Source organism: Epargyreus clarus, unplaced genomic scaffold (assembly GCF_041222505.1).
Source record: "Epargyreus clarus isolate Ecla_fem2 unplaced genomic scaffold, WU_Ecla_fem_2.2 ptg000007l, whole genome shotgun sequence".
Taxonomy (NCBI): domain Eukaryota; kingdom Metazoa; phylum Arthropoda; class Insecta; order Lepidoptera; family Hesperiidae; genus Epargyreus; species Epargyreus clarus.
Window position 1 is genome coordinate 18,903,542 of NW_027332215.1, and position 25,630 is coordinate 18,929,171.

The following is a 25,630-nucleotide window of genomic DNA, read 5'->3' on the forward strand; positions in this document are numbered from 1 at the left end:
CAAGTGATTGTAGATACTGTGACTATATTTTCGTAATGTAGACATAAAAGTCGTCATCTGAATCAGTATGTCGACCATTAATGAATTATTTCTATGATTGGACGGAACTAAAATACATCGTCGTGTATGCCCACGCTAATTCACTTACAAAGTAGGTATCACAACATAGTTTTAAAGAAATTACGAACAGTGCCAATCAGTAGCTTAATAAAAATATTGCAACTGACAATTTGTAAGTTAAACAATAAGTATGATTTTTTCTTGATCAATTAAAATAAAATGATATTCATATAAATGAAGTAAGGTAAGTAAGGTCTTTGGTTAATTATTTAATTAATCATAATTAATCGTTCCGTAATAAATTAACTTGATCATATTTTAAATCATTAAATTAAGAGATCGAGAAAATGTAGTATGTATCTCGAAATGTATATAAATGTTCTATATTACGTTTTAAAGTAAATAGTTATACAATAATAGTACTTATTAGTTTCAATTTCACCCGACAAACATTTAATGGAGCTATGTAATGGACTGATATAGTTTGTGATACAACAAGACAGTTGATTGATTGAAAGTAAATTGGGGTAAGACTCGATACTCGAAGGACTGGAGTACGATTTGAGCGATGAGGGACTCGAGATTGCCAAAAAAGTTTGAACAAAAAAATACAACTACTTGTTAGATAAAATAGTAAAAATAAATTGAAATAAACGTTGCTTTAGTACATATTTCTGAAGTCGGCGTTCATATTGGACACGCTGTTTACGCCGTTATCCAACGAAATACAAGTATATTGAGCGTTGACTTCAGTAGCACTACCATGACTTTACAAAAGTATTACTCGCTAGCGACTGCGTAAAATAAATGTATGAAAAATTGTACAGCGCCTCTGGTGGTTACTCGTAGAAGTAAAATCCGTAGTGGCGTAACTCGATACGTAAAAAACCTATCGAAATCAAATCGCTAGCGAATATCATTATGATCTATTGCCATACAAATTCGGTACCATGAGTCATTAATTTGACAGACGTTGTCAAGAAATACCGTAACGATAGTAGTTATGTTATTCACTAGCAAAATGACAATAGTTTTCTATTTACAATTTCTATAGTGGCGTTTCTATGCCAACTCATGGTAGTGCTACAGAAATATGTACATTGTAGTGACATAGAAGTCGGTTGTATTTTTTTTGTTATTTTTTTAAACCGCTTGGATTTATAGAATCTAACATTTCATGTGTTTTTTTATGAGATTGAAATAGTAGACCATCTTCCAGTCTACCCAATGGTAAGTGATGATTGCCGCTTAAATAATATGTGAACAACTCCATTTAGAACAGGAGTTCTACCTGAAGCATGGTCATGGATACGTTTCCACGTATGATGTCTAAGACAATCGCTTCATATCAGCTTGCATCCACTTCAACCGAAACGCAAAACTATTTCACACTAGAGAAACAGTAATGGCCTAGGTTTCACCATACTAATATCATTAACAATGCTATATTTTATTACACTTACAAATCTTTTAGATTAAAACAGAGTGTGGGATGCTAAATGTAAAGACAACAGAGAGCTCACTTGCATATCCCAACATAGTTAAGACCAAAACAATTTGAAAGTTACGTAAAGCATCTATTGGGGCTGAGCAGTGCAGGCCAAGTTTAATGCTAAACCCCTTGTATAGTTAACACGTAAATTGCAACTTTATAATTAATGTCCTCCGGCGAATGAACAACTTCTCCTTAAGACATATTTGATGTAACATTTATTAGCCGTTATCTAAGTTGAATAGTGGACGACTTACGCACAAGACACGTAAGGGACGGACCCTAAACTGTAAACGAAGAAATATTCAATAGCTTGATTATTGTATAATTTTTTATTTATTTAGAACTTTATTATACCATAAAATTTGGTATAAAAGGCGGACTTAATGCTAGAAGCATTCTATATCAGTCAAACCTTTGGGTAAAGCAGAAATATATAGGACGGTATTTATACGTTCAATAATAAAAATATACTAGGAATAAAAATAAATACAAATGGAATATATTTTTATTACAAGACATATAAAGAACTATGTATACTGTATAAAAAATAGTGTAAAATATCTATTTTTTTTTAGAAAATAATATTTAACGCTCGTTTTGAACCTCTGTCTACTGCAAGATTTACGTTTATTATATGTAATTGTATATGTATGTAGCTTTTGTTTGTTTTTTAAATAATATAGGAGTAGCAGACGAGCATGCAGTCCACCTGCTGTTAAATGGCTACCGTCGTCCATGGAACTCTGTAATCAACCCCAGATAGGATTAGATATTCCTACCTGACGTCGGTCATAGATGCGCTGCTACCCCTAAGGACTAAGCTGGAACGCCTCGGGAAAGTATGTCTCCCTCACCACTCCGTTCAAAGCAGAACACAGCCGCGCTTAACACTGCTATTGTTAGGCAGAAATAGGTGTGGCGGTGATGCTGCCGGAGTCAAACCACGAAGGGTTCTACCACCTTCAAATTCGGGGTATCTGAATTCATAACTCATACACGCACTTTGGATATTTCAAAGTAGTGCATATTAGAATACAATTATAACTTGCTTAAGAATTAAAGAATATATCTTGAGGAAGCCTGCACGGCTGAGAGTTCTAAAAAAAACGCATAGATGTTTGATGAGCAATACGCTAGTAGCCAGTGCGGAGGTCTATGACCTAAACACTTTACTTTGACGACAGACCCGTGGGATAGTAATAAGTAAGTAATAGTATAGTAGTTCATATTATGTGCATTTTACAGGCGATCCGAAACAAAATAGTTTGTATATACAAATGTTGACCAGGACATAAAATGACCATTGGCCACATCATTTATGGAAAAAATCTATTTGTAACCGCTTTTGACGTTCAGTCTTCCACATGAAACTGCAATTTCATACTTTGACCACAATTATAAATTATTTACTTTGATACAGCTATTTTCAATTGCTAATTGCTCTACCTCGACCTAAATTAATGAGGCAAATGCGTACGAAAATAATTAAATATAGTAAATTACCTGTGTTAAAATTAAAACACATTAAAATTAAGTATGTACTCGCTTCATCCACAATTCCCCAATTTCTATTCACTCATGGAGTTTAGTATTACCATAGTATATCCTTTCTTGCCATAGTTGTAAGGTCTGGCATTCTATATTTCATCAACCCATTACTGTCCCACTAAAGTACGGAACTAAAGTTGTAGCTAATCTGTAATTATTCTTAAAAAATTTGTGTGCAATACAGTTTGCCTGATGTAGCGTGAAAACTATTTACACCCCTTTTTCAAGATGGCCGCTGAGTTGAGTTGAGTTGAAACCCCACAAACTTAGACCATTTTTTTTACCGAAGGGGAAGCCTTCAAAAGGTACCCGGTGCCGTGGGAGCGTCACAGGGTTATGTGGGACTCTTACCGCACTAAAACCCCCCGGTGGCCGTCCTCGGCGCTGCGTAGAGGACTCCGGGATCTCCAACGAAACGCAACCGGAGTCCTCTTAGCGCTGTGCCCTGTCGGGCTCCGCCCAGGTGAGCTTAACGCTTACCACACCGTCTCGTGTGCACGATGGTATGCGACCACACATACCGCCGTCCTTCCCGGGGTCGCTGGCCGGGCGGTTTGAGCTCTCACTCTTGCCGTCCGCATCCCCGGAAGTCCCCTTTTAGTCGCCTGTTACGACAGGGAGAGGATACCGTAGCCCTATTCTGGTCCCGGAATTACAGGAGCTTTATTCTAACCCTCTTTTGACATCTAAAAAATAAAATTGCGTCCTCTGAGTTTTTTTACCCAAATATTCAATAGACTAAAAAGGTTTTAAAAAAAAACATACGAAAATCATTTTTATTATAACTTTATTTTATGAATTTAATACTACACGTGCGGTAAACAGTCAAGCAGTTTTCTGTTTATTTACGTCAAGATATTATTAATGTTTCTACAACAGAGACAAATATTAAAATTAGAAATTAGATATGGCGAAAGATTCACTGCCAATTTGTGATGTTTACGTAAAACGAAATGTTGAAAGGTGGGAAGTTTGAAGGTATTTATGAGAGATTATTTTTAGAATGTATTAAAAACTTTTCAATATATTACAGCAAATTGTAGTATGATTTTAAAATTTTATTATGGTACCATATAATTGCTGATACTGTACAAAACTAAAACTGGTAATTATAACAAAAAAAAACATAAGCTCGATTACTTATGAATCCCGTGTATAAATCCAACCTCTTATCTTAAAATGGATCTAGTAGTAAGATAATGGTAGTCATTATTCATACATATGTACATGCACTCCAAAAAATATAAAAATTATTATATTCTATTCAAACATAAATTTATCGACATTAATCATATAACACATAGATATTAAATATTCGATATTATAATACGAATAATAGGAGAGACTTCTCTTTCTAAACTATTTTTTGCGATTTTCATTTTTTTATTAGTATTTTAAATTGGACGAATATTCCGTATTCAGTTCCTGCAACTATTTTATAAAGCCGTGAATATTCACAAAGAGAACACTAATTAAGTTCTGCGACGATTTTGATGTATGGGACGTCAAATAACTCGGGCCAGCTGCAAAAAGCTAAAAAATCGTGATTGGTTGGGAACTAGCACATGAGTATGTACTTGTACAATGTACATACGAGTATGTACTTCAGAAGCTTCGAGTATATCCTTCGTGTTCCCCAATTTTAAGTCTAGTCAACAAGTTCAAAAACGTGAATAATAGAAATAAAGCTCCTAAAATATGTGAGATAGCTCATTCGATTCAGAACGACATATAGAAAAATGTATCTCAAGGCTTTTTCAACACATAAATAATGCATTTTTTAAACATAATAAGATGTATAAATGATTTAATTTTCGTTAATAAATCAAAAACTATTACGAGTTAAGTAATATAAAAAGAAAATCCGGAAAGAAGTGGAAATGCCGAAGAATGGAATTCTTGCCGTTGTTTATAATGGAAATCACTTAAAAATACTTACGATTGCATCATCAAGTTTAATCGTAACAAATTTCGACACGGCGTCGTGTCGCGGTTCGACACCACGTGTTATTATGTACTAGTTTTTGCCCGCGGCTTCGCCCGCGTTTAAAAGAAAATAATATAACATACTAACATACATAAAACTGAAAATTCGTACCTTCAACTTTGCTAAAGATCATCACTTGATCAAATAGATAGTTTACGATTAAAATAATCGATGTTTTGGGTCCAAAAGATCGATTCTCCAATTAATCGGTCTTAGATCGCCATCCCTAGTTCCCGTGGGATTTCCGGGATAAAAACTATTCTGTGTCCTTTCTCGGGTCTCAGACTATCTTCGTACAAAATTTCATTAAAATCGGTTCAGTGGTTTGTGCGTGAAGAAGAGACAACCAGACAGACAGACAGACAGAGTTACTTTCGGATTTATAATATTAGTAAGGATATGTGTTGTAGGCCAAAGTCCACTACCATGCTCTCTGAGACTAACAATTAGTCTCAGGGACTAACCTAGCCCGGAGTAGAACAACTCAGACAAACTTAGTAATTTACCTCTCATATTCCAGCGGTATACTTCCATTTCTATTGAATAGTTCCGTTTGGGTCGGCGTCTGTTTCCATTGTCCACCGTCATTAAAAATAATCTATATTAATTTATCTAATTAAAACATTTATACCATATAAGAAGCAAACGAACATACAGTCCGCCTGACTGAAAGTGGCCACTGCCAAGTGGATATCTATAATCAATCTCAGATAAGATTGACCTGCGTAACGTCGATTACAAACGCGTTATGACTTCTGAGGACTGATTTGAGGCGCTTCATACTCGTATGAATGTCTCTCTTTTAACATAACTTAAATCCAGAACAACAGTTCAAATACACGCTCTTATAGCCTTTTTTTTTGTTTACGAGGGGGAAAACTTCAAAAGGTACCCAATGACGTGGGAGCGACGCTGGGTTATGTGGGATTTTTACCACAATAAAACTCCCCTGTGGCCGTCCTCAGCGCTTGGTGGAGAACTCCGGGATCTCCGATTGAACACAACCGGAGTCCTCCGAGCGCGATGCCCCAATCGGGCTCTTCCCTGGAGGGAGCAGTTTACGCTCCTCCCGCGCTCTTATAGCGTATAGACGATGGCTCCGGAGGGATTTAGCCTATTGTTTATAACATGAATATAGCATACGACTAACGTTAGGAACAGGTAATTTACCAAATAAAATTGCGTTGCCACTTCTGAGAACTAAGATGATCGCCGGATACGTAAGACAGCCGGTATCAATACCCTTCGACCTCACAAAAACTGCTGTATGCTAGAAATATATGTTTTCCAGAACTAGAATAATACAAATAGCTGTAGAGGATAACCCTGTACGCACGTTTACTTCATCAGTTTACTCCAACTCTTGTCATACGATTGTAAAATTCAACTACTCGTAGCGTTTTAGATAACCTTTAATGTGATGATGACACTGGCGTGTATTCTTAAAAGAAATGCTTTCGACGCTTTTCACACTCAAGCGTCTGGCCGGTGATCGAACCCAGAGCTCTCAGAGAGTATAGTTCGCGTGAAACTGTTAGTCTGCTCTGAACATAGAAATGAATCGCGTCGCCATAGCTACTTGTGTGACTACACCTGCTCGCAACAACTTCAGAGCGTACTAGCAGTTTGGCGCAGATTATATAAGCAGTGATAGTGTCAGTTCTTAGCTCTCAGTCGGCGAGTCCAGGTTTCAAATCTCAGGTATAAACTTAAAAACGAATACTAAAATAAACTCGCTAAATAACCTAACTACCTCTAACTTCTTAAAAGTAATGTGCGAATTAGATAAAATATTTAAAAGGTGGTAGAATCCTTTGTGGTTCGACTCCGGCGGCACTACCGCCACACCTATTTCTGCGTAATAATAGCAGTGTTAGGCTCTGCTGTGTTCCGTTTTGAAGGGTGTGGTAAGGGAGACATACTTTTCCGAGGCGTTCCAGCTTAGTCCTCAGGGGTAGCGGCGCATCTGTTGCCGACCTCAGGTAGAAATATCTAGTCCTATCTGGGGTTGATTACAGATGTCCATGGGCGGAGTAGCCACTTACCATCAGGTGAACTGCATGCTCGTCTGCTACTGCTATATTATAAAAAAAAAGTTAATTATGACTTCCTTTAACAATGAAGAATAAAACCCTCTTATAATGCGAAAAATAATAAACTGTGTCTATTGTTCCTCCTAACATAGAACATTCTGTTTTAAACTTGCATAAAACAATTCAATGTGATTAAAATTAATTCCTTCATTTGCTCGAAATGCATCTTGCATTTAATTGTTATTGTTTAATCAGAATAATAGATCTAAACAACGAATATTCCACTATGAATGTCGGCTGAAACAGTGAGCACAGAACGTCTGCAGAACGTTTATTGTTCCTAAACAATAAGATATGCTCATTGAAATCGGCTGCGAAGTGACAGCCTATTGTATAATCATATTTTGTCATATTATACTGCCTCCCTCCCTTATGCTTTGATCGCTTATTAGTCAAACTTTGTCAGGCTTTTATGCATAAACGGACCTGAAATAGAGGTTCATTTTTACGATGGATTGTAATTAGTAACCAGTTATTTCCTACGTAGGTTTGGATTTACGATGCTTTGGATAAAAGGAATGTCCATTAAAAATTCATAATGTTTTGGTTTTGTAAGTAGGTAAATATTTAGTACTTCCTGTTTTCGAAATTTATTTTAGATTGTCAGCGTTTTTTTCATAAGCAACCACCGTTAAATGCGAGTTAATTTTGACATTTAATTGGATTTATAATACTTTTCTACACTAATATTATAAAGAGGAAAACTTTGTTTGTTTGTTTGGTTGTATTTTTCTTTTTTTTATAATATAGGAGTAGCAGACGAGCGTGCAGTCCACCTGATGGTAAGTGGCTACTGCCGCCCATGGACATCTGTAATCAACCCCAGATAGGATTAGATATTCCTACCTGAGGTCGGCCACAGATGCGCCGCTACCCCTGAGAACTAAGCTGGAACGCCTCGGAAAAGTCTGTCTCCCTTACCACACCCTTCAAACCGGAACACAGCAGCGCCTAACTCTGCTGTTATTAGGTAGAAATAGGTGTGGCGGTTGTGCCGCCGGAGTCAAGCCACAAAGGGTTCTACCACCTTAAAAATTAAAATATTCTTTTGTAATTAATAGGCTCAAAAACTACTGGACCGATTTCAAAAATTCTTTCACCATTCGAAAGCTACATTATCTACAAGTAATATAGGCTATATTTTATATGAAATATATTTGATAAAAAGATTTTGAGGCGGTACAAATTTTGCCGAGTCAGCTAGTGAGAAATAAAGCAATTGGTAAAGATTGAGTAGTTATTGTTATTGGTTTTAGTTGGTACGACTTTAATACAATTTTGATTAAGTAAAGGGCTAATTTCAACGTGTACTGTAAGAAATAATTAGTCCATAATAATGATGGCTTATTGTAGAATTAATGGAAAATGTAAAAGGCAAAAAGTACATAATAAGTTAAGAACAAAAATAAAACAAAACCAAAACATCCGACTTTACACATTTTTTTCAGAATAATATTTTGTCTAGTCGTCTAAATCAAAATATTATGTAAATATTTTTTTTATTTAGACCAAAAGTTATTTTACGTGACTTATGTTTTTATACTTTGAAGAGTTAATTCGAGCTTCATTATAGTTGACCGGACGTTCGATAGATTTCCAAAGAAGCGATAGAGCGTACAGATTGCTTTTCCGAGTAGGAAATCAATCGGAACAAAAGTCAGTATATTTCGGTGTGGCTCACGGTTAAACATAGTCGCGCCCACACCGCTCACGCGCCGCCACCGACGCCGCCCGCCTTCCCAGTCCCATCTGCTTTCTCGTCGCCTGTACACGCTCCAGGTCAGTTAACAATTACATCCTTAAGATCACGCCATACTTGCGAATTATTCCCTTAGTTCAAAGCTGTGCGATTTTCTTTTTTTTATTATTTTCATTTCTGTTTTTTTTCTTAAACTGTGACCAAATTGTCTCATTTTATATTAATTTAATTCAATATTGGTTTTAGTTACTTTTCAGTATAATCATGCGCTTATTTTTAGCTGTGCCGTTAGACATTAACTCAGTGCATATCACAATACTCTCCTGTCGGACGAACAAAAACCGGGTTTCGTTACTAAAAATATCCCATATCGAATGTTTGCGATATCTATTTTGAAATTGTTCCACTGTGCGCCGTACGCGTCGTTTCTAGAGGAAGATCATACATCAGATGAGATCGATTAACTGATCGCATACGTGTCACAATCGATGTTATTAAATAATGTACATGCATCCGCGTATTGTTCTGCTAATGTAATCAATTGCCTCTAAAAATCCATTCAGTCTTTTTTAATAAATGTTTTTATGCCAAGAACCTGTGTGTCGGTAGCGTACGATTACGTCAAATCTGTTTGGCACAATATCACGGTAGCCTACAAAAAATAAGGCCCCTATTTTTATAATGTTGTAAATCTTTTATAATGTTATTATTAGTTCGAAACATAATAATATGATGAGCGTTTCTTGACGCGTCGGTAACAAGATATCGCGTGTGTTAACGTAATGTATTAATGCCAACAATCGTTTACGACATCGCCGAGATGCAAAACTGTGAGAATCAACAACCGTAAACCAATGAGTAGACTATTTTAATCTGTTATAACAGACACTAAATTAGTTCATTGGACAAAAGAAAATAATTGGAAACGAACGGAAAATAAATATGTCGAACTGAAACCCAAAAACAGAAGTGTTTTATATTTCGCCAGACCACATAACAGTTCATCTAAATGAATGCGGGTATTTTCCAATTCGACCATCGTAAGGTAAGCCTCGACAGGTGGCAAGTGAAATTTATATCGAATACCAATTTCATCATGACCGAAATTGAAATGTCAGCCCATCAAAATAGTAGCGGACCAAATAGAAATAAAATGACACGTATACGTATGCAGGGGTGACGGGTAAAAAAGGACTCAAAATGTCCATCACTAAAATTAGTTCCACTGTCAGCCACAATGGGATAAAAATGTTTCAGATAGGAACACAGTGGTAATACTCACGACGTGACGTGGTGGTATCACGGTAAGCCAACGTCTAAACAAACTATGTATTCCTCTTTAATGATAATTAATTATGATTGTTGCGCAATATCCATGAATATCAAAATGTGAAATCAATGAGTGTCTATAAATATACAAAGAAAACATTGTTACTTAAACGATTCGTCATAAGGAGTTATTCACACAGTGGTCGACATTTCGAAGGTTGTTTATTGGAAAACGACGGGTGTTGGTTGTTTATTGAATATGGGTGTTTTTATTGAAAACATTACAGCTATGAAATTATAAAAAAAAACAGAAAAAATAAACTATTTTATTTTAGCCTAATTAAATACAGATCACAGCAAAAAAATCTTAATATAGGATTTCTCAAGGGCGCCAAATAGCAAATAAACAAAACATTCACGAATAAATAGTCCAGTAATGTTTGGTTTTCCATATAAAAAGTTCGAGTTTACCTGAGTTTATTGAACTAATTTGAGTCTTAAAAGTAATTAAAAGGTTTACGCTGAAAGAAAACATCTTAAAAAGTAACCTACTGGATAGTGTAGAAAGTTCTTCTAGTGAGCACTGGCTACCGTAATGGATAATGAGAAGGGAAACTTAAACTTTTTATCTTAATGGACCATATAACATATTTTATCTTCCCACGAAACACGAATTGAAGACCAGCAAAAAAGGTGTATTTAACTATAATAATTTATATATATAAAAAATCGATGCGGAAATAAACTTCCTTCCATTTCGCCGACGTTCACAATTAGGTACTAATTCATTCAAAACCACTTATAAACTTCGCGGTCCACTACTAGCGCCGCTGCGGATCACTACTAGCGCCGCTGCAGTCCACTACTAGTGTCGCGGTGGACCACCACTGGCCCGCAGACCATTTGTTGAGAAACGCTGACCTTAACCCCTTTAAAGGAAAAAATAAATAAGATGTCCGTAATAATGAAGAACTAAACTTGACGATAAATACTAACAGAAAACTTGTAATACATTAAACATAATCGTAGATAGTTCTTATGAAGACGCTCGATTTCTAAATAGAAGCCTCAATTAGCTATTTCTCTAACTATACCTCCTGTGTATTGATTTAAAGTTCCAATATTAAATATAATAAATTAATGAAAATGACGATTTTACAATTACAAAATAATAAATAGAAATAATTTAACTCCAACAATTATGTAAATTTATTTTATTCTTTCATAAACATTTCAAGCTCAAATCACTCTCTTGTAAATAAACTCGACATCACTTAGTAAGGATTGCCTTTCAATACGTTTGTATTCATTTGTAAACTTTAGGCTAATTACATCCCGAGGCGGTGTTACTTATCTGTTAATAGATATGTTACCTACATATCATTTACAACCTGCCAATACGACGTAACGGTGCATGCCCTGCGGCACTGCTATCAAACAGGATACATCTGAAATGGACTAAATAAATAGTTTAGAGAATATTAATAGGTGGAAATGCTACGCTCTTTAATGTTAGACCAAAAACGTTTCCTGGTTAACGTATTAAAATGTAGTTTAAGCACTGTTCGAAGATAACACATTTTAACCTTAATCTTAGCTTATTTAACAGTCATAGGATGTTTATCGAATTATATTATGATTTTCATAAAAATCCATAACTGTCCTTTGTAACATGTGTTTCTTCAACAATTCACAGTAATCGAAACAAGATGAGTCGCGTAGGCCGAGGCAGGCGCACACGCGTCTACGACTGCAACTACAACAAAGGCGAGAGCTACTACCGCCCGGTGCTCGACAGGCTAGACGGCAAGGTGCCGTTTGTCAAGGAGCCTGAACGTGACCGCATCCGGTCGGACGTGGAGAGCAGGATCAGAAGCGCCTTCGACGACGTGGAATCTCCGATCGATGAGCTGTTCGACTCGAGAGGCGCGCGCGCACAGCGCGGCAGACCACTGTCGTCTGCGTTCGAAAATGATGATCTCACTGAAGATGTAAGTACTTTTTATATAAATACAGTGTTTTTACAGTTTGGGTAGCGGCCCTGTAGGGGTCCGCAAAAACTAGAAGCGTCCAGATTCGACATCTGAAATATGACAAAAACAAGTAGCGTAGAGCAGAGGGATCGAAAAAACCTTTACATATTTAAGGGGTCTTGCCATGAAAAAGATTTAAAATCATTCCTACTCGACATAAAACAAATAAATCTTATAACAACGTTTCTTGAATAACAGAGATTATACCGTAACAGAGTTTATACTTGACATACTTATGTAAGAAAAATGCACAACACACAACAGATTTTATTTTCAGAGAAACGTCCATTCTATTGCATTCTAACTTATAAGCAGTCAAGAAGTATGCGGTCTAAGGAATTTCATAACGTTCACAACTATTGTGTGTATTTAGAATGTAGCTTACATCCATATTTTTCCAACATTTGTTTATTCTTTTTACAACTAAAATCATAATACTTACATACACAAAGATCCATATGTGATATCTTAATTCATCATTTAGATCTATCTAACCGGGGATCGAACCTAGAACCGTCAGGCGGGCAAGATTACCGCTCCGCAGCGCCAGTTGTTACTACATACTACCTAGCTATGCATATTTGAAATAACTGTACCGTACTGTACCGTACTGAATAACATAGAAATCACTGTTTTAGAGCCACAAGCTCTTTGTAAACATGTAACAAAGCAACACAAACAAACACCTCTACAGCGTTCATTCCCGATACTTCAAACACCACAGTCGAAAACATGACAGAATGTAGTCATTGAATAGCACCTAAAGTGTAAACTCCGTTACTACGCAGGCTTGTGTCTACATGTTTCACGTATGACGTTGCGTCCGTGCATATACAGTTTTGATTCCCTTCGGTCGTATTTAGTGAACCGAAATCTAAATAACGCGAGTGGCCTCTTCTTTATACACACACGACACGGCACCGACATCGACGTTACGACACCATCAGATAATTTTTCGTTTTTGTTTCACAAAAGACACCACATATGTGGTAACAAAAAAGAGCTATTCGTTTATTTGAATTAGTGTAAGTGAAGGATAACAATATCCTCACAATATAATAATGCTTTTACATATATGAAGGTGCCGACACGACACCGCCATTGTCGCCGACGACACATCAGCGCCAACAGGCGACAACATCGAGTTAATATCGTGACAGGCCAAAAGACAATTCAATTTATCACGTAGTATCACGCGTCCAAGGATGTCGTTGCAATGTCGTGTCGTTGGGATGCCGAAAAGCGCAATAATGTACAGGATCAAAACGAAATGTGGTAAAGTAAAGTTCGTGTACCTTACACGAAGATTACATTTGTATAGTGTAGTCGTGCATTCGATGAGGTGAGGCATGAGGCCTCATCGAGCGTTGTGTACTCAATGTATTGTAGTTTGCATACGGTACGCCATTGTCCCTTTCTCTTTGTGATGTCGTTTTATTTATTTACAGAGCGCGGAACACCGTTGTTAAGTAAATCGTACAAGCTGGTGTAATGACGTTTATTTGCTTTGTCAGTAACATTTTTGTACATTTACGAAGCACTTTTTTTAATTTTTTTTGTACTTTTGACATTTTATTTTCTTATTTTTACGGTTTTTACGGTTTTTACGGAAATTACGGTACGACCACGCTACCACCGAGAGTGATGAAATACTTTTCAAATATTTGTAGTCATCGGAAGAGGACTATACCCAAAATTAAAAGAGTCTCGATTCATACCTGTACAAAATTACAAATACTAAACAAAAAACATTAAATAAAAATGATGAAGGGTAATTTTGAAGGTGGTAGGACCCTCTGTGGTTCGACTCCGGCGGGACCACCGCTCCACCTATTTCTGCCTCATAACAGCAGTGTTAAACACTGCTGTGTTCTGGTTTGAAGGGTGTGATAAGGGAGACATACTTTCCGATCTCAGCTAATCCTATCTGGCGTTGATTACAGATGTCCATGGGCGGCACTAGCCACTTACCATCAGGTGAACTACATGCTCGTCTGCTACTTCTATAGGTATTATAAAAAAAATATCTCAAATAAGAATGTGGAATTCATTGGAATTTTCATTCCATTATCATGCGTATGTTCCATTGTAATAGGAGATAGTTCTGAACGAACGTGCAACAGGCACTTAAGTTTTAATCTTCTTTGAATACGCTTATTTGAACAATGCCTGGAAATAGTACTATGGAACAAGGACGACTAGCCATTTTAGGAATTCAATTCGGATGGATGGTCAAATAGTTTCAAAGGGCAATGCAGTTTAAGAAACCTTACACATGCTGTCAAATTTTGATTTGAGTGGCCAATTGAAATGTAGCTCCCGTGAATCTACTGACAATAGCCTTAAGCCCGGTATTGTTTCAACATGCAATATTCTGTTAATTTTCATTAAAAATAAGCATTATTCTTCATGAGAATAATAAGTAGTATCAAATCAAATATCAAATAATACAATTGAAATTAAAGCGTTAATAATATATTCCGTTGGATACGATAGCTGTAATACAAAAATAATGGTAAATTTTTTTAGGGTCAATTTAACACCCTCAAAATTTACGTCCCTTTGATATGTACGTAACAAAAACAATGAAAGTAATAATATTGAGGAAACACCTTATTCAAAATCCGGCCTTTAGTTTGAGAGCTACTATGTCATAGACAGATTCACAGGTCCAAAATTCCACAGATATACACGTTAAAATAAACAAACACAAAACAAAATTAATCAATACAACGTACAACAGATGACGAGCACAAAAATAGTCATGGACCAACGAACATGATGCCAATTTCATCCACATTCTCTTCATTTAACACCTACAGTGTTTAGTTTAGTGACATCAACACATGGATGAGTAATAAACCAACAATAATGCACGTAAGAGATTTATATTGGAACGGGACTGACTCTCGCTCCAAATATGGATACGGTGGGAATATCGTCACTCGCACACAAACATGTATATTTCGAGAATAAATGGACAGCTTGAAACATATTGTAACAGTCTTAATGATGGGTAATAATTTCTCTGACGTTATATTTATGAAATACATAACAGACATCTAATGTATTGTTGGATAAAGTGCTGTTGTGGTATGTTTAATTTAGCGATATTTCGCGAAAAAAAAAACTTTCTAAAGGCCCTCAGACATGCTATTTTTTGAATCGTTTATCGACTATTTAGGTCATTTTCGGAAACTAGAAACTAGTCATTTGCCTAAGGCTACTAGTAGTACTAGAATTTATACAATTTCGAACTTGATATGCAAAGTTTGTAGAATACAGGTAGTAATTAAATATGACATACTCGTAAGTATTATCAAATACGATTTGAAAAGTTTAACTATCGTGTTGTTATTTATTGGAATTACTTCATTACACTATTTTTATCACTTAACACATACATAGTTACAATCTATACTTTTATCTATACTTTTATTTTATCTATACTTTTATTTTATCTATACAAACATTTTAGATGATTTTATTGCAAAATTTTATTAGCGTTAAATTATGATTATGATTATTATCATATGATAATTTTTTTAAACAAAAATATCATAAAACTTTGGCATCTGACATTTGAATTTTCAACGTCAATTAGCTTTGGCGAATTTTAATGATGATAAATTATTAGTGAGCCGGATGCCTGAAATACTTTCATGAGGCATAATTTCAGCTTCGTTACGCACGTGTCGCATATTCATAGTGTGGACGACATACGATGAACAATTTTTGATAGGAACAAACTAAATATTTTTCAAGTATCTTTTTCGTGACAAACTTTCCGAGGCGTTCCAATATAATCCTAAAAGGCAGCATCGCTTTTATATCCAACCTCAGGTAGAAATATAATCGTATCTGAGATTGACTACGGATTTCTATGGGCGTATAAAAAGTAACACAAGTAGTTATTGTTTATACTACCACGTTCTATCTTCTATATTATAGCTAGTGGATGAATGGTTAACCTAGGTTTAGAATCTCCATTTCAGTCGGGGAGTCCGAAGTTCGAGTCCCCAACAAGCAGGACTACATTCTCAAAATTACGGGTATATTAGAAATTAGTTGTTATTTGCTATAACGATGATGCAAACATCACGAAATTTACACGTCTTAACAAAAAGTTCTTTAAAAATACCAATGTGCGCATGCCCAGCGCGGCGGACTATGGTCTAACGCTTTTTCTTCTTTATTTATAATATAGGAGTAGCAGACGAGCATTCAGTCCACCTGATGGTAAGTGGCTACTGCCGCCCATGGACATCTGTAATCAATCCCAGATAGAATTAGATATTCCTACCTGAGGTCGGATACGGATGAACCGCTACCTCTGAGGACTAAGCTGGAACGCCTCGGAAAAGTATGCCTCTCTTACCGCACTCTTCAAACCAGAACACAGCAGCGCTTAACGCTGCTGCTATGAGGCAGAAATAGGTGTGGCGGTGGTGCCGCTAGAGTCAAACCATAAAGGGTTCGACCACCTTCAATATTTTGAGAGAAAACCCGTGCCCAACACTGGGATATTGACGACGATGAATCTCTTTGCAGTCGTGTATCAAGCACCTAACACAAGTTAATGTTTAATGGACTCGTGATTGTCCTATTTATAATTTATGTTTTGATTACAATGTCACGCATATAAGGTGTCACGCCATCCTATTTCGGGAAAATTATTTTCGTGAGCACTTTACATTTACATCAAATGTAGATCATATTTGTATAAATATTTAATCTGCAAATTGTATGTCTAAGTTAGTATATTGTTTATAAACTTTTATATTTTTTTATTAAGTGGGATATATATAATACTAAATACATAGTTGCCATCTTTTGTAAGCCTTTGTTATATTGAGGGCACCCTCCCGGGATCTTATAAAATATTGACGGTGGTAGAGCCCGCTGTGGTTCGACTCCGGCGGCACCCCCGCCACACTCATTTCTGCCTAACAGTGTTAAGCGCTGCTAAGTTTTGGATTGAAAGGTGTGGAAAGGGAAACATTCCTTTCCTTGGTATGCCAGCTTAGTCCTCAGGGATAGCGGCGCATCTATGGCCGAACTCAGGTAGGAAGCTTATCTTGCCTGGGGTTGATTGCAGATGTCCATGGGCGGCAGTAGCCACTTACCATCAGGTGCTTGCATGTTCGTCTGCTACTATACTATAAAAATACATTACATTTATAATAAGACATGTGAAGAGAGGTATGTTTGTCCTTAATCATTCTCATTAAAATTAAACTTACATCAGTTGTTCAAACGCCCGCAGGGTTGCGAAATTAGTAAAACCATTTACAAACAACGATGTAGTTATACGCACAACTTAAATCATTGCGTTAAATTAATGGCTTAGAACTCATGGAGCGTTTTTCAATCACTGCAAATCACTTCATTCTCGGTCTTAGGAGGAATTATTTTGAAGATTTGTCCCTAATCAATCATATTTGGCCAAGAGCAAGACGAACTGAGACCGAGGATTCCGTACCACCAAAATTTCATTTATTTTCTATTTTTAGCATTTGTTATCATAGAAGCCATAGAAGTAAATGCATTGTGAAAATTTGAACTGTCTACCTATTAAGTTTCAATAAATAAAACGTAAACACGGAACCCTAAAAATTTATCATGAAAGTTTCAAGTTTGAAGAATGAATACTGAACATTTTTAGGTCATGGTTGATTAGTTGTATCCAGTACAGTTTCTGTAACATGCGAATAAAGCCTTGGATTACATCTAAATAAACAATTCTAAATGAATATTAAAAAAAATATTGAAGCAAATACGTATTATATAAAGTGAAAATTTATTTGTATTTAGACTCTAAAATATGCGCTTTTTGAAATATGCGAAAACTTTTCAAACTTACATGCTACTAAATAGTTTCATTTAATACCTCCCCCGTATTTGTAGTACGGTATTTGATATTAGGCAACTTCATCAAGGGATCGTCAGGTGAGCATTTCATAAACGCTTCGGAAAATATTTCAAAATGAACAGAAAATGATTGTTATTCGTAGAACTAAATTTAGTTTGTTGGGTGAGCTACGAGCTATGTTGCGGTTAGCTCAACTATCATGCAAAGCTCAACGCATACCGTCAGAAGGCATTCGCTACATTCTGGAAAAGCTAAGCGCTAATTAACCGGATCAGTGCGTCACATATTTTCAGAACTGTGAGCGAGCTAAGAACGAATTCGCGTTTTGCTCCTGATGTCTCCCTGACGGCTATAACCGGAAAACTACAAATTAAAAAATTGATTTCTACACTGCCCTACATTGGGATACCATACTATAATTCAATTACGTGGGCATAGATCTCTACATTCCTGTTTGTCACTACGCGTAGGTATCATAAACGCTTACAGAAAATGTTAAAAATGAACAGTAAAATGCATTGTTGGTTTGTAGAACTAAATTTAGTTTGTTGGGTGAGGTATGTTGCGATTAGCTCAGCTATCATGCAAAGCATAACGCATACCATCAGAAGGCATTCGCTACATTCTGGAAAAGCTAAGCGCTAATTAACCGGATCAGTGCCTAACGTATTCTCAGAACTGTGAGCGAGCGGAGAACGATTTCGCGTTTGCTTAGCCGATGTCTCCCTGACGGCTATATTCGGAAAACTATAATATAAATAATGATTTCTTCACAGTTCTACACTAGGATTCCCTGTCTCGTGGGTGTGATGAGTAAGAGAGTACACATACACCCAGACTCAGGATAGATATCCAAAATCAAAATTAAGACTGGTCGGTCCGGCTGGGAATTGAACCCGAAACCGTGTCAGGCCGATATCAAGACCGGTCCCTCACGCGCGTCTCCTTCGCTTTACATCTTATGAACTTTCCTTGGCCCGCATATTCGCCTTAATGCATATTTGCGTTATTTGACATTATTTGCCTGTAATATCGTAATTTAAATTCGAGTATTGCATTAGTAAATGAGGAATACCGAGCATAACAGCGCGCAACCTGCGCTGAAACAATTTGTAATAGTGCGGTAATGAAAGAGAATTCATGATACGATCAGGTTCATTTCCAAAATACTTTTAGATTGTTGCATTACAATGTCTCATTGTTGCATTACTCGTCAGTCAGTGCAAAACTACTGTAATAATTTGTTGTATGCCTAATGTTATGCTCAAAATCGAATCTTACACTGTCAGATTGCATGCAAATGTTAAAGCTTAATAGAGATAAATGCCATACAATTTAATAATAATACGAAATAGTTATCTATTATTTTTGAAAAATTATTATCGTTTATCATAAAATCGTTTAAGGTGAGACAACATGAACTGGCTGCGTGGCAAATACCATGAGAGCAATAATCTCGGTACTAAATTTTGTTTCTCGCTACTCGACCGAATAACAATGCGGATAAAAATAGTCTAATGACATTTAGCACGCGCGGAGTTAAGAATAATAGTAGGTAGAGCATATTTTTATCTCAGTGCACTCATTTACTATTATATCTAAAAAATGTGAACGTCACCGACGCCCGACAGATGTGAAACATTGAGATTGATTGCTATAGTCATTTAAAGAAAATTAAAAAAATACAAAAAAAACCTTTGTAAATAAAAAAACATTATACGCACACACACGGAAAAAATATTTATATATATAATTTATGCGCCACGCATACACGGGGGTACAAAGCCGTGGCAGAAGACGTACCGTTAAGAAACCTCGTGCCGTTTTCCGTTACGGCATACAAGTCGCCCAAAACGCGCAAAAGGTAGGTAGCCTAGTATTGACTAAAATTGAGGTATCTGCAAATGTTTGTCAATCTGTTGACTGGGCCGATTTTGTCGAAACTTTACACTGGCAGACTCTTTGATAAAAACAGGATACCGGTCAAAAAATAAACATACGAAATATCCAGAGTATTTTTATTTACAGTCGTATTTGCAGATGCGAACATCGCTATAAGTCCTCTTTGAAACTGTTATTTTGTTTAAACTATTGAAGGTATATTTTCAATGGTAAAATCACACTGTATATTTCATCCTAACTTATATTATAAATGGGAATGCGACTGTGTTTCATTGCAACGCTTTCAAGCATTAATAAAATTACAAAACAGATTTCATGAAATTTTGTACACACGTTGTCAGAAGTCAAGAAAAGATAGAGTATGTTTTATCCCGAAAAAAGGTACAGTTCCAGCGGGATAGATAAAAACGACTGTCTACCTCCGACTAGTCTAAAACTAGTCAAAAATAAACACCAATTAGTTTGAAAATATGGCTATAATTTCACACACAGCGCTTATAGGCCATGGCACTAAACCACGAAATATTATCTCCTGGGACTACGTAACACTAATCTCGAGTGACTTAACACTTGACCGAATTTCGGTTTTAAAGAGGAAACGAGCGGCCGACATTAAAACTGGGTTGGCGCTAATAAAGGACACCGCGTGTAATTATTTGGGAATAATGTGAACCAAATATTGGTTTACTAGCCTTTAACCGCGACTTCGCTCGCCGTCAGAGCTTTTTATCTATCGCTCGGGGATTATCGTTTTTTCGGGATTGAAGGTACCCTATTTCCTTTTCATAACCTCTGACAAGGGCTGTACAGTATTTCATGATAATCGATTATGTAGTTACAATTACATTTACAATATTTGAAATAGTTTAGAAACATAATAAAACTTCCGCAGACAGCGCTTATAGGCCGTGGTACTAGACCACGAAATATTATCTCCTGAGGGACTACGTAACACTAATCTCGAGTGACTTAACTTGACCGAATTTCGGTTTTAAAGAGGAAACGAGCGGCCGACATTAAAACTAGGTTGGCGCTAATAACGGACACCGCGTGCAATAATGTGAACCAAATATTGGTCTACTAGCTTTTACCCACGGCTTCGCTCGCAGTCAGGCCGATGGAAATACAATAATTTGATAACATTGTCCTTATGCTCAGAAGGTTAAAAGATAAGTTTTTCTTTTTATCTATCCCTCGGATATGGCTCTTTTTTTGGAATAAAAAGTACCCTATGTCCTTTTCTGAATCTCTGACAACGTGTATACAAAATATCATGATAATCGGTTATATAGTTAAGGGGTGCAAACAAACAAACAAAGAAACTCATATTCGCACTTATAATATTAGTTAGGATTAGGATTACGATTAATAGTTGTCAATGATATTTAATAGCCTAAACTAAAATAGCAACGCAGCAGCACTTAACACTGCTTTTAATAGACACAAATTATATATTGTGGAATTGATGCTCCATGGTAGAATCACACAGAGTTCCACCACCTTCAAATTGTACATTATCCCACCGTTTTGCTTCGGGTATATCATAAATGATTTTGTCCAATAGGTATAAACTTGGAAAAATACGAGTATATATTTGAATAAAAGATGACATTTTGTTGTTTCATATATCAGGTTTATCATTATTTCACATATAATTTCCGCGTGTATGCTTCAGCCATATTCCTTGTCAATGCATTGTATTTCGCTTTAATTAATTGATTGCTATAAATGTGAGCGAGGTCAATTACGCATGAGGTGTTACAATATAATAGTTGGGGAGCCCAAGAGGGGATTTCGGGAGTGACTCAAGCGCGACAGACTAAGATGTGGGAGATACCTGACACCATTTAGTATTAGTATCCTTTGCCATAAATTAGCTTTCTATGTCGGGGGGTAGGCACAATCAAAAAAATCGATCACTGGACATGCTCGAGCGCGGTCAATTTTCTTTTCAATATAAAGTAAATAATGCAAAAAAATTGGAAACATCATCATCTGCTGATTACCACACGTCGAAGTAGTGAAAAAAAAACAGTGATTTTGAATAGAATCTGATAGTGTCACTTATTAGCATGAATCCCTGGGAAGCAATGATGTATCACAAAATAAAAGTGAAGGCTAATTTTTAGGAAAATTCATCATTCTTCATACATTTTCATACTATTTTTTTTCAAATCGTCAGAATAAGACAACCCCCTGCTGAATCGAAAAATATCATATAACCTTTTCTTCAATCTAACGGCTAATCTACACTATCGTATAGGTCCCAATGACTCGACTTTGTACACATTTAGCATCGTGGGCTCCCCTACTATAATGCACTGTTTGTAGCGGTTTCACGGGAATTCCACCGGATGATTTCGATACTAAATTGATAACAACACGTCCCACATCGTAGGTAAAATTTTAATATAAATAGATGGGGCTAATTTTGATCATATTCATCGACAAGTTACGTTGTAATTATCAATATTAGAAATTAGAGTCAATAATAAACAACAGGTATGTAAAGGTTGGTAAACGTAAGGTGGTAGAACCCTTTGTGATTCGACTCCGGCGGCACCATCGCGACACCTATTTGAACCTCATAACAGTAGTGTTAAGCGTTGCTATGTTCTGGTTTGAAGGGTGTGGTAAGGGAGACATACTTATCCAAGGCGTTTCAGCTTAGGCCTTAGGTGTAGCGGCGCATCTGTGGCCGACCTCAGGTAGGAATATCTAAACCTATTTGGGGTTGATTACAGACGTCCAAACCCACCAATACGTAATGGCCAGCGCGGTGGACTAGGACCTAATCCTTTATAACCTAGCCGACGGTAATGGTTTAGTGATGAATCATCAAAATCGCAATTTCGTTAATTTCATTTATATGTGATTTCGATCCAATCATTTGTACCAAACCATCCTTCGGTGAAGTTATAATAGATTCCGCATTCGTCCATTACATACGGCTCGGAATCTGGTTAGCGGTGATTTGAAACACCGTGTTATTCAATTTCGATGTTATTTCGAAAAGTTATTTGCTGCAACCTCGCTGAATATACATATTTCAGATTGGTTGAATAGTATCAGATCAGATTTACGTTTACATATAAAAATAGATTTGAACGTGAAAATAGTGAACGTGTTTCAAACGAGTCGCTTCATCAACGTCTACTTGTTATCTTGCATATTTTTAGGGTTCCGTAGAAATTGAAAAACCTGTTAGCAAAAGATGCAAGCGGGTCGCACGCGTGATTTCTCGTTTTAAATAGAATAACAATAAAATTTCTTGATTAAAATTCTGATTTATAGGAGTTTTGACTTCTATAAGTATCCCACTTCTGAAATATTAAAATAAAACTATTTCTTGATCTAATTTACAACGTTTTTTATTGCCGAGCAATATACAAGTCAAACGTCAAGAAAGTTCTTCTTTTTTATGCTAATGCATACAATCATTCAACGCATACAGCCAGTAACTATATAAATGGACACTTCTTATTATAAAAATAACACATCATGAAACTAATAAAAAATAATTAATATAAAATAATTACAAAATTAAATAATTTGAATATATTTCTAATAGTCTCTTGTTTTGCTTCTAGACTGACCTTCAATTGGCTAATGTGGCTTGATCAACTGGTTAATTAAATAATTAAGCAATTGAGGTTACAACTGTTACAACTGTTTGTTAGGTTGAGGTCTCAACTGTTGCTTTTTTTTATAATATGAGAGTAGCAGACAAGCATGCAGTCCACCTGATGGTAAGTGGCTACTGCCGCCCATGGACATCTGTAATCAACCCCAGATAGGATTAGATATTCCTACCTGAGGTCGGCCACAGATGCGCCGCTACCCCTGAGGACTAAGCTGGAACGCCTCAGAAAAGTCTATCTCCCTTACCACACCCTTCAAACCGGAACACAGCAGCGCCTAACACTGCTGTTATTAGGTAGAAATAGGTGTGGCGGTGGTGCCGCCGGTGTCGAACCACAAAGGGTTCTACCACCTTCAGACCTTCTACCACCTTTGCTTAGCGACTATTTAGTATTTAATATACAGACTCGTAGTTAAACGACCGTAGATAAAATTGTATGGAATTAAAAATGTACTTACTACTTGTTGCTCATACAACAGAGACCGCTAGAGTGGAAGAGCAATTTAAGCAACTGTTTAAGCTACAGGATGGTTGCCTTCGCAACTATCGCTTTCTATGGACGTTCAACCTTTGACTAACACAAATGGAGCTTTTGATTTCTTTATGAACCAATCGAAGCTACAATAGCCATTTATTGACTTTCCTACAATTCGAATTTGTCCTTGCAATGAACTCGTTGGAAAATGAACATTAAATTTCCCTTGTTTCATACAAAAATAAATTGCTTTCAAATCATGGTTCACAATACATTCCCTAACGGCGCCGAGCAGCGTACACACTGGTACTAGTAAATAAATAAACAACTTCAGCTCGGCTTGTATTGATTTAGAAATATTATGTTTGCCACAAATCCCTTCTGTATTTTCTTTGTTAAGATCGAAATTTTCTTATAAATACAATAAAGCTCGGTAAATACAAGAAACTGGACTTTAAAAGTGATTTGTTTGTGAAAAATTCGCCGTTCGTAGATTTTATTACAGCAAATATTAGACATTGTTTTCAAACGCGTTTTATTACTTTATACGTCTATTAACATCAATGTACAGTCAGCTCCAAAAGTAGAGGAACAGATTAAGGTAACAACAACCTATACACCCAATCATTCATAATTAGCTTAACACAGCTAGCACTATAATTACATAAAACTCGCATAGTTTCTAAAGTAGGGTAACACTACAGTGTCAAAAGTAGCTGAACAGTGATATATCATAATAGTGACGTTCGCCATTTCAACGGTGCAACTACTTTTGGCGCATTTCTGTTCATCTAATTTTAACGCTTTACGATGTTCATGTTATTATGATGCTAGGGGAGTTCAGCTCCTTATGAAAGTTTGGGTGTATAGGTATTTTTGGAATTTTGATCTGTTCATATGCTAATGAAGCTGACTGTACTTCAACGGAATATTTCAAGAGTTCTGTTATTAGCTACTAATCTTGGCACACAGTTTTTCATTCTGTTATTGCTTCATAAAATGTAGAGGGAATATTAAAATAGTCTTTCGACTCGTTTTCGCGTTCGCTGTAAAATTTTTTCGTATCGTCAGCCACCTGGTGAATGTACACTTGTACAGTCCACGTAAAAACTGCTAATCCGTTCTGAATATAGAAATGAATCGCATCGCCATAGCAAATTGTATGCCTACCTGCTCGCAACAGCTTTAGAGCGGACTAGCAGTTTGGCGCGGACTATACCAAAGTTAATAAAAACATGTTACGATTATTTTCTGAAATCACTGGAATCTAATATAATCAACTTCAACGAATTGCTGGAATTATATTTTACGTATACTATGTTACTCTTGAAGTATCCAATTTTAATAAACAATTTCTACGCGTAAAGTCCAAAATAAGGACACTATGTTGCGATGTCATGGGCACCTCGCTCCATTGCTGGCACGGGTCTCCTCGCAAACCAATATAGGGCATAGACCACCGCACTGACCAAGTACAAATTGATACTCTTCATATACCTTTAACATTGTTTCCAAAGAATTCTCAGGTCTGTAGGTTTCGTAACGAATTTTCTC

At 36.3% G+C, this 25,630-nt stretch overlaps 1 protein-coding gene across 2 annotated transcripts in view; it reads left to right on the plus strand.

Moving 5' to 3' along the window:
* The first annotated feature begins 8,807 nt into the window (after nucleotides 1-8,807).
* The window catches only part of LOC140743595 (uncharacterized), a 41,448-nt gene continuing 24,625 nt past the window's right edge, over nucleotides 8,808-25,630 (plus strand). The window contains exons 1-2 of one of the 2 annotated variants that reach the window (XM_073075005.1): nucleotides 8,808-8,962; nucleotides 11,848-12,142. In XM_073075005.1, the coding sequence (XP_072931106.1) occupies nucleotides 11,861-12,142 (282 nt within the window). In that variant the 5' untranslated portion in view covers nucleotides 8,808-8,962; nucleotides 11,848-11,860. Of the gene's footprint in view, nucleotides 8,963-9,337; nucleotides 9,928-11,847; nucleotides 12,143-25,630 lie in introns of those variants that run through there. The other variant, XM_073075004.1, reaches the window with a different exon arrangement.